Source organism: Austrofundulus limnaeus, unplaced genomic scaffold (assembly GCF_001266775.1).
Source record: "Austrofundulus limnaeus strain Quisiro unplaced genomic scaffold, Austrofundulus_limnaeus-1.0 Scaffold484, whole genome shotgun sequence".
Lineage (NCBI taxonomy): Eukaryota > Metazoa > Chordata > Actinopteri > Cyprinodontiformes > Rivulidae > Austrofundulus > Austrofundulus limnaeus.
In genome coordinates, this window is record NW_013952886.1 from 259,814 (window position 1) to 270,167 (window position 10,354).

Consider the following 10,354-nt stretch of genomic DNA (forward strand, 5'->3'; position numbering starts at 1 on the left):
AATTAATACCACTATACAAAACATAATTCTGAAAAGTCAAGGCATCAGACAATGAAAGAGCTGTACAGTGATGTGTTTTAAACGGATGCTGTGGGAGAACTGGTCTCATTTACGTCAGCTGCCTCAGCTGAAAGAAACTGCCTTTTTCTGACTGTCAAGTTTAAGACCAGCGTCCATTTTGATTCCTACGTTAATGGCAACTGGCTTCAGAAAATGAGCAAGAGAAACAATATGTAAAGAGGCAGAAACTGAGTCGTAACTGAAAACAAACCTCAGACGAAACCTAACGAGAGAAGTCAGGAGGCTCAGTTTGTGGCAAAAGTTCTTAAAACAAATATACAGCAGATGTTACAGTTCATTTTGTAATCTGGGGTGGACTCATTAAATTATATAAAATATATAAAATAATGGGGCGTTTAAGGCTAGTTTAAACAAAACTCTAAAAACAGACAAAACAACTGCAGAGAAGTTCATGTTTAGAGCTGTTAATGTTACTGTTATACAAACCCAGAAACATCAGAGTCATTGTGACACTGAAAACACACTGCAGACGTTAACACCCAACCTTTTGGACTAGTTGAATAAGAATTACAGAGTGGTTCAAAGTACACAGACTCTGTTTTAAAGTCTGTTTTTATACCTGCAGCCTTTCTTTCAAAGCCACAGAGAGCTGGTTTCTATCTGCAGCTGTCAACGAGCGAGGTGCGGGGTCCACCCTGGACCTGGACCTGGACCTGGACCTCTGGTCCATCACAGGGACACAGAGACAAACAACCTTCCACACTTTATTTTTAAAGCACATTTAAAACAACCACTGCTGGCTAAAGTGCTTCACATTTTACAACTAATAAAATCAGAATAAGCTCATATGAACAAATCAAACATGACAAACCATAAAAACTAACTCAACTCTCAAGCTGGACTTTAAAAAGGTGAGATTTAAAAACACCAACTCTCACCGCTCTCACATTTTACAGTTACGATTAACAGGACATCTAGTTTTTGGTTTACAAGTGGAGAACCTGGAGAAAACCCACGCCTGCATGGGTCGAACATAATTAAATCAGAAAAGCCTCAGGCCAGGAGCTGATCCTGAAACCTTGTTGCTGTCGCCCCTCGTCACATGATGTCATTTATCAAACCGAGAGTTTTGCTCGAGAACAGAACAGTTTCTAACATGGGAAAGACTTGTGGGGATCAATAAGTAAGTAAATAAGTAAGTAAATAAATAAATAAATAAATAAATAAATAAATAAATAAGCAGTATATGCAACAGTAAGTGACTGCGTTTCAAACAATCTGAATGAATTTGCTGTTTCTGTGTGATCTGCTGCTCCTGACCGGCTCAGAAATTACCAATCAGATACCCCACCCCCCCACCAGACAGTCAACAACACACACGTTTCATCTCCGCACCAATGGGAGCAACACACTCTAACCTACTTCTAACAAACTCCACAGCAGACTAAAAATACCTGACAGAAGCTCCGCCCACACCTGCTGCCAAGACACCAGACACCCTGAACGGTTTCTCTGCACAGTCGGCACTACTGGGAACGGTAATCTGTCCCAAAAATGATGCGGATCATGTGACTGCAGAGAAAAATGTGCAGACAAAAGGATTAGATGGGAAAAAAAAGAGAGAGAAAAAAAAAACGGGCCAAAGATGGCGCTTCGCTCTGCAGCCTGCTGAGAGCCCACAGTCTGCTCCGCTTCAGGTCAGCAGCAGGAAGACGAGCCTCTGCATCAGGTTACACCAGAGCTGTGTGTTCAACATGTCTGCAGCATCCATCCATCCATCCATCCATCCATCCATCCATCCATCCATCCATCCATCCATCCATCCATCCCTTACCTCCCTGCAGAATCATCATCATCGCTGCATCTTCAGCGCTGCAGCTCCACAAACACCACGTCCCGCAGACACAGCTTCCACCCAGTTTCCCTGGCAACAGCATCACACCTCCTGTAGCCCCACCTTCAACCCCCCCCCCCAACAGTTAAATATTTCAGCCCAGCTGCCCCTCCCCCCACCGAAGCCTCCAGCGTTCAGTTAATCTGTCTTTGACAACAAGGCCTTCAGTCTGCAGCAACAACTGCATCAGAATGATTCTTTATCATCCACTCAAAAAAATAATCATTTTAAAAACAAACGTTTAAAAAGAACATTCATTTATACACAAAGCTGCTCTTCAAAGAAATGATTTTTAAAAATCCACACATTTCAGATATGAGACTGTTAATGCTGCTGAAACTTCCTGTTTCTGTCGGTCAAAATGTCTGCTGTGAAACGAGCCAATCACAGGAGCAGCTCATCAGAAAATCATGAAAAATGGATTTTGTTTGTTTATTTAGAAAGTGAAACAATGTATTTTTATAAATCTTATGTAATATCATTTTGAGACAGTGAATTTTGGTTTTTCAGTATTTGTAAGTCATAATCAACACTGTGTGATAAATCGGTGTTATATAGAACTTTCACTTTAGGAAATGACTGACAAAATTTATCTTTTTCACATTATTCATTTTTTTTGGCTACAGCTGTATATAAAGTTTAAATAAAAATATTACAAAATGTTATATTTTATTGAATTGTGTAAAAGAATTGTGTGTTTGAAACTAGTTATGTAACCAAAATGTGTGTCCTTTTATTAAAGCTACCTGAACTATGCCCCGATTTAACTTATAATTACTACATTTAACATTTAACTTAGAATAATTAGCATTTCCTGCAGAAAATACATGAAGGCTTATTGCTGAATAGTTTAGGTGAAACATTTTAAACTAAACTAAAATGAACCATAAGTGTTGCTGAATTTAAACAGTTGAGTTGGAACCCAAACTGTCAAAACAAGAAGCTTCAAAGGACAGAAAACAGCTGAAAAATGCAGAAATGTGATGATAAAAAGTGAAACCAGCAGAAATATATGAAAGACGCAAAAAAGTTGAAGAGGGCAGAGAGAAAGTGAAAGGAACAAGTTATATACATAAGTTAAAACTAACATAATAACAACAACAACAACAACAACAACAACAACAACAACAACAACAACAACAATAATAATAATAATAATAATAATAATAATAATAATAATAGATAGAGAATAGATGGATAAATAGATAGATAAATTATGTTGGAAACAGAATAATAATAACAACAACAATAACAACAACAACAACAACACTAAAAGAACATCAATACTTCCAGATTGTTAGTATAATAAAACAGAGCCTGTCTTTATCCAACAAACACAATGATTCTTTGATGATAGATTGAGACAACTTTAGTTTGTGACTGAATAAATAGCCTCTATATGATTTATCCAGATTAGCTTTGTAGAGACAGTAAAGTGCTTTGTGAATGAATTAATGAGGGCACAGATTGTTGTAAAGTGCTTTCAGTATCCTGGTTGAATAGAAAGGTGCTATACAAGTACAGTCCATTAACCATTTAAAGTAGATACCAGTAACCTAATCTCCATTATGGATGTGTTCTTTCTTAAAGATCTTCAGAAGGAGCCATGTGCTCCAAACAACCTTAACATGATCTATAAACTGATCTCTGAATCAAGCCTCAGCACAGCCCGGTCCTCCTGAACACCACAGGAACCAAGATAAGAGCCGCTGACACATTAACCTGCTCCGACTCTGCGTTTCTGTGTGTCAACACGAGTGTTTGAGTGCACGAGGCCTGAGAACAATCCTTACTCTGTCAGGAAATAAATCTCAGCATTAAACAGACTTAACTCACAGAAACATCTCTGGGGAAAAAAAAAAACTTAACCCAGATTCAACAATCCTCTGAAACTCCGAACAGAAGCAAACTTTTGAAGCTTTTAGCCGCTTTAAAACAAACAAGCTCCAACTCTTCCCATTCAGGCGACACGTTCTGATTTATTTTAATAAAATTACTGCAACATTTAAGGCTTCACCTCAAGGAAGTAACATTATTATCAGAAAGCCTTTTAAAATTAAGACAATATTTCTGTAAGCTGCAACAGAGACAGTGATTCACCTACCCTCACCAAGTTCAACAACACAAACATCTACTGGTGTGTGTGTGTGTGTGTGTGTGTGTGTGTGTGTGTGTGTGTGTGTAATTATTTCTGCTACAGAGTGAGGACCGTCATGTTTTTAACCAACAAAATTAGGACATTTTCCTGGTCCTAGAGGCATGGTGTGAATAAGGTTCTGGTTCAGGTTGGGGTTAGGAATACTAGTTGGTTAGGAATAGACTAGTAATGCTTAGAGATAGGATCAGACTGGTAATGGTTAAGGTTAAAAACAGACTAGTAATTGTTAGTGTTGAGAATAGACTAGTAATAGTTAGGTTTAGGAACAGACTAGTAATGGTTAGGTTTAGGAACAGACTAGTAATGTTTAGGGTTAAAAACAGACTAGTAATGGTTAGTAAAATGTCTGGGTTAGGCATAAATGCAGTTACAAAAATGAATGTAAGTCAATACAAAGTCCTCAATTTGATGCAAGAACAAAGATGTGTGTGTGTTCGGTGAAATGGATCCCACCAAACATCACGATGATTATTATTGATATACTTTTTTCCAAGCTGCTCTCTAAAATGGTCTCCACTACACTGTCAGCCTTCTCTAAGTTTTCCTCTCCTCCTCTATATTGTAATATTAACATCCTTTATCCAACACGTTTGTTGTGGAAATATTTATCTACCAAGAAGCAGAAACATGTGATTCAAAGAATAAAGGCTCTCTGTAGAATGGTCGACTGAGTTTGTTTATTGCATTAAAACAGAAGCTCAGAAATGAACACAGAGCCATCCGACTGTAAAGGTCTGTGTTAACCCTTGCTCCTCTGAGACCTCCTACAAATACTGTTTAACAAACACAAGTATGTCATCCTAATAAAGTAAGATTTCATCCTTGAAGGAATGCTGGGTCAAGGGAAAACACAGAGATAAATACAAGTGATATCTAAGAGTGATTATTAGCTAATCTTGTTCTGGCTTTAAATCATGCTATCTACAGATAAACAGGGTAACATGAAAAACTGGGTCACTAAAGTATGTCATGAAGTACTGCCTTAAAACAAAAAGTATTTTTCTATTACAATGTCCACTGTCACTTTTCTGCAAATGTCCAAAACATCTGAGCCTAAATGTCTCCGAAGCTGATCCTTCCCTCAGATCAACTGTTAGTTCCTACTTTGATGAAAATGAATTTGTTTTTCTACATTGTTTTGTTAAAAAAAAAACATTTTACTTTGACCATGGTAGATTTGTGAACCTGTTGAAAAGGGGGAACTGCAAAGTGTGTTCCAACTATTGGGGGATCACACTTCTGAGCCTCCCTGGTAAAGTCTAGTCAGGGGTTCTGGAGAGGAGGGTCCGTCTGATAGTCGAATCTTGGATTCAGGAAGAGCAGTGTGGTTTTGGTCCTGGTCATGGAACACTGGACCAGCTCTACACCCTCAGCAAGGTCCTGGAGGGTTCAACCAATCAGTCTTACATGTGTTTTGTGGACTTGGAGAAGGCGTTCGACCATGTCCCTCGGGGAGTCCTGTGGGGTGGGGGGTGGGGGGGTACTCCAGGAGTATGGGGTACCAGGCCCATTGATATGGATTGTTAGGTCCCTGTATGACCGGTGCCAGAGCTTGGTCCGCATCGCTGGTAGTAAGTCGGACTCATTTCTGGTGAGAGTTGGACTCCACCAAGGTTGTCCTTTGTCACCGATTCTGTTCAAAACTTTTATGGACAGAWTTTTTAGGAGCAGCCAAGGTGTTGAGGGGATCCTTTTTGGTGACCTTAGGATCACATCTCTGCTTTTTGTGGATGATGTGGTCCTGTTGGCTTCATCAGATCCTGATCTCCAGCTCTCACTGGAGTGGTTCACAGCCGAGTGTGAAGGGCCGGGATGAGGATCAGTGCCTCCAAATCTGAGACCATGGTCTTGAGCCGGAAAACGATGGGGTGTCTTCTCCGAGTCGGGGAGAAGGTCCTGCCACAAGTGGAGGAGTTTAAGTTTCTCTTGATCTATGGCCACGAGCTTAGTACTTAGTAAGAACGAGATCGTGGATACAAGCGGCCAAAATGAGTTTCCTCTGCAGGGTGTCTGGGCTCTCCCTTAGAGATAGGCTGAGAAGCTCAGTCATCCAGGAGGGACTCGGAGTAGAGCTGCTGCTCCTCCACGTCGAGAGGAGCCAGTTGAGGTGGCTCAGGCATCATGTTAGGAAGCCTCCTGGACGCCTCCCTGGTGAGGTGTTCTGGACACGTCCCACTGGGAGGAGACCCAGAAGAAGACCCAGGACACACTGGAGGGACTATGTTTCTCAGCTGGTCTGGGAACACCTTGGGATTCCCCCAGAGGAGCTGGTCCAAGTGGCTGGAGAGAGGGAAGTCTGGGTCTCTCTGCTTAGGCTGCTGCCCCCGAGACCTGACCCCGGATAAGAGGAAGATGCTGCTCACTGTAAAACGAACTAAATCTGAACACAGTGAGACATTTTAATCAGCTAAGAAGTATAAACATCAATCTGAAAACACCCAAAGTAATTAGTCGTCTTTGTTGAACTGTGATTCGATCCGCTTCCTGCTTCTGTAGCTTCTATTAACAGCATGGTCATGTTTGTGTTTCAGTGTGTTACCCTACTGCTGGTTTGTATCATGTAAAAACGTAAAGTTTCTAAAAAAACCCGATTTAATTCGTTTTTAAATGCGAACCATGGTTTAGTGTCAATCTGGTTGTACTGACTGGACCTGAAAGTGGTTTCTGTTCACAGTTGGCAGGATTACTCACTCAGAAAGTCTGGTTTTGGGGATTTACATGAGAATCATGTGAAACTGCTGGGTTGTTTATTAAATAATTATTCGGAAATAGTCACATAAATCTTCCTTTCCAATCGGCACAGCTCAAAAACAAACGTCAACCCGTCAATCAAGAGAAGCCTTCAAATTTCGTTTTATGAGCTGCCTAAGGTCTGAGCAGCAAAACCCCAGTGTTTGCTCAGCTGATACATTTCTCCTGGGACCTAAGCTGCAAATCAATCAGCTGACAGGGGCAGCGAGCAGAAAACACCAGAAGAAAATCAGCTAAACGTAACATTTTGGGCTCACCTGTCCTGCCTGAGGTTTCGTCTTACTGCTGAGCTCCATTCATTCGCTCCAGTGTGACTCACCTGTTTGCCTGCTGGGAGGGGAAAAAAATGCAGCCATGCTGGTGTTTTCACTCCCCTCCCTGTGACTTACCATCCAGTGACAGGTCGTTCTTCCAGAGCTCCTGCAGGCAGGGGGCGTGGCCTATGTCCCAGGTTTTTCTTGCACCAAACATGACCGCCGGGCTGAGCAGAGCGCTGGACCGCCGGACCGGCTGGAAACAACAGAAAACAGATTCTTACAAATAAAAACAGGGCTGTTTCAAACACTGCTGTTGTATTAAAAATACTAAACCATGTGTCTCTACCCTCTCTTGTTGGGACTTGAAGCCAGCCGGACTCGTTTTATGGAGGCTGCCATGTTGTATTTTAGTAACCATAGTCACATAAAATATTTTTTTCAATCAAATACTTCAATTAATGGTGAAAGCATAAAGTCTGGTACATAGTTTCTCCATAGACAATTTTAAAAAATGTCTGGGTGTCCAAACAAAATTTTAAAAATGGCTGCCGTTTTTCAAAATGGCCATCAGTCACAGTTTTACAAAACGACTTGTCAACCAGCAGGAGAGAGTCCATTTGATTGTTTGGGCAAAGGTTGATGAGCAATGGAAAGTATTCTGGACAGCCAAATGTGGCTCTGAGTCTGGCTGTACATGGGCTAGCACGAACAGCTTTGTGCAGCTAACTGTGTGAAGTAACTCTTAAAAAAACTCTTTTTTGTTAACTAGTTAGTTGCTAAGTGTTAACATCATGACCATAACTCAAAGTGATCCTCTTTCATCTCCTTTTTTTATTGCCAGATAAAAATGCATCAAAATACAGGCATAACTAAAAATTTTACATCTTTAGCCTTTTTAGTTGCCGAGTTTTCAAACAAAACTATTTTCTGGCGGCCGTTTTGTTCACCATGTTTGTTGAAATGGTAAATGTACAGTGGTATATTAAATTAACTCTACCCAGGAAGACATCATTTTAATAAGGAATGATGCATTAGTTTCTTGGCGGCCATATTGAAAAGTGGCAACCAATTTAGAAATTTTGTACAGAAAACCAGATATTTTATTTACGGTTAGTTATAGTGAGCGCTTGTGCAAATATTTCATGCTTGCATCAAAAACGGAAGCATTTTTCTACTTATCTGTTGCACTATGGGGCGTTTTAAGCCCCGCCCACTGTCCTGCACATGATGTCCTGAGCTTTTTATTTATTTATGTACTGAAACTTTATTCATTAAAAAACAACTAATTCTATATACAATAAAATAAATACACACCACATAAAATGAAAGACAGCAGAAAGAAGAAAAAAATCTAAATGTTTTTATGAAGCATGAAATAAGTGATTACATCTGAACTTATGAGAACCATAAACATTCTGTGGAGATGCTCTAACAGATCCAGCTTTAGCTTCCCATATGTAGTAAAGTAATTTAGTAATTTAATATTTAATGTCTTCAGCCTCCCAACAGCTCCCTCTCACAGACACATTATAGTTTGAATATAATCTGTCTCACCACGAGTCAGCACTCACACCATTGTTTTTATTACACCGACTTGCCTTTCTTTTTTTTAATGCAACTATTTGAGCTCATTTAACCGTTCAGCTAATTCGGGATGATGTGCAGCAACTTTGCAGTCATTTAAAAAACAAAGTTAACCGCAGAGAGGATCATTAAAATGAGTTAACTCATCCTGACTTGCTAAAGATATACGGGAGACGTCGCTGCACCGCCTGCTTTCTGAACACTCATGTCTGAGCGGGAAGTGATTCATGAACGAGCAGAGAACAGATAAAGGCAGACTGGTCTGTGCAGCCGTTTCACACAACTGTCTTATGAAAGTGAGATTGTGTTGCACCCTCACCTGCTGACCTACAACCAGGTGAGCCCCTGCAGTCGCAGCATCTTACAAACATGATGACGGTCAGCTAATCACAGCTCTGGATGAAGGTAATGCTTTAATCCTGAGAGCTGATGGCCTAACTAACCACTCCCTATGTCCTGCAGAGTCCTTCAGACAGACGTGTCAAACACAAATTTTATTTATATGCATCATAATCACCTGCAGGTATACAGCACATAAATATTAACTACACAACCCAGAATGCACTGGAACACCCAGCAATGGTTACATAACCAGGGCCACCTGCTGGACAGAGTCCATCAGAAAACTCGCTCTGTTGTTCACGTAAATCAGTTCTGAGAATCTCCACGAGTCCAAACACCAACGATGTGTTGGAGCACAAAGATACAGAGCGTCTGCAGAAAGATTTACCCAAATTAATGTTTGGTTTCCTCCTACAGTTTTAAATGCACAGCTGTAAGTCTGGATTCTTATTCAGCCTTTCTTCATTCTTTAATATAAAAACAGTTTATAAAAAGACAAACCATTGAATACATTTTATTGAAAATATTTCCTGTAAACTTTTAAATAAGACATTGAGGAAAGTCTGAAGATAAATTTAGACCTTTCTGAAAAATTCCCCAAAAATTGACAAACGTTGACCCTCAGCCTGAATCAAGTTTGCATTTTCAAGAAAATGAGCAGGACCTTCCTGAGTCCAAAGCTCGAACAGATTTATTGAGAAGCTGTAGATCATGTCCAGTTAAAGAACCGTTCTAAAGTCTGAAGGGAGTCCGATCCAATAAAACCATTTAAAACCAATAAAGTACAGTAAAAACATGCAGCAGTAAAAGATAAAAAGAATAAAAACAAAAGAAAAATGACATCCTAAGACGTAGCAAAAGCTAGAGGATAAAAGTGTTTTAAGAGATGATTTAAAAGCAGCTGTGAGGCCTGTTTAATGTGCAAAGGCAGGTGTTCCATAACTTCGGTTGCAAAAACCCGATCTCTGAGTTTACACCTGGTTTTAGGTACAATCGGTAAGGTGTGTGGATGTAACTGCTCAGAAAGGTAGGGAGGCCAGGACTGTTTAATGATTTAAAAACAAAATCATTTTAAAGCAGATTGGTAACCATTGCAGGGATTTTAAAACTGGTGTAATGTGATTAAATTTCCTTGTACCAGAAGCATTTTGCACCTTCTGTGAGAGGGAAACCACAGACCCACTGATACCAGCACACAGAGCGTTACAACTGTTGATTTGATTTATTGATTTATTGATTCAACAGGAAAAGATTATTAAAAATAAAGCCTGACTCAGCATAATTGCTGTTTTACAGCAGGTTCCTGTTCTGCAGCACATAAAACACTCAGAATTACAGCATCACAAT

At 40.0% G+C, this 10,354-nt stretch overlaps 1 protein-coding gene across 2 annotated transcripts in view; it reads right to left on the reverse strand.

The window, feature by feature from the left end:
* The window catches only part of kifc3 (kinesin family member C3), a 48,104-nt gene that overhangs the window by 19,904 nt on the left and 17,846 nt on the right, over nt 1-10,354 (reverse strand). For both annotated transcript variants that reach the window (XM_014025551.1, XM_014025550.1), the window contains exon 2: nt 7,214-7,334. In XM_014025551.1, coding sequence (XP_013881005.1) covers nt 7,214-7,295 — 82 coding nt within the window. In that variant the 5' untranslated portion in view covers nt 7,296-7,334. The remainder of the gene's footprint in view (nt 1-7,213; nt 7,335-10,354) is intronic.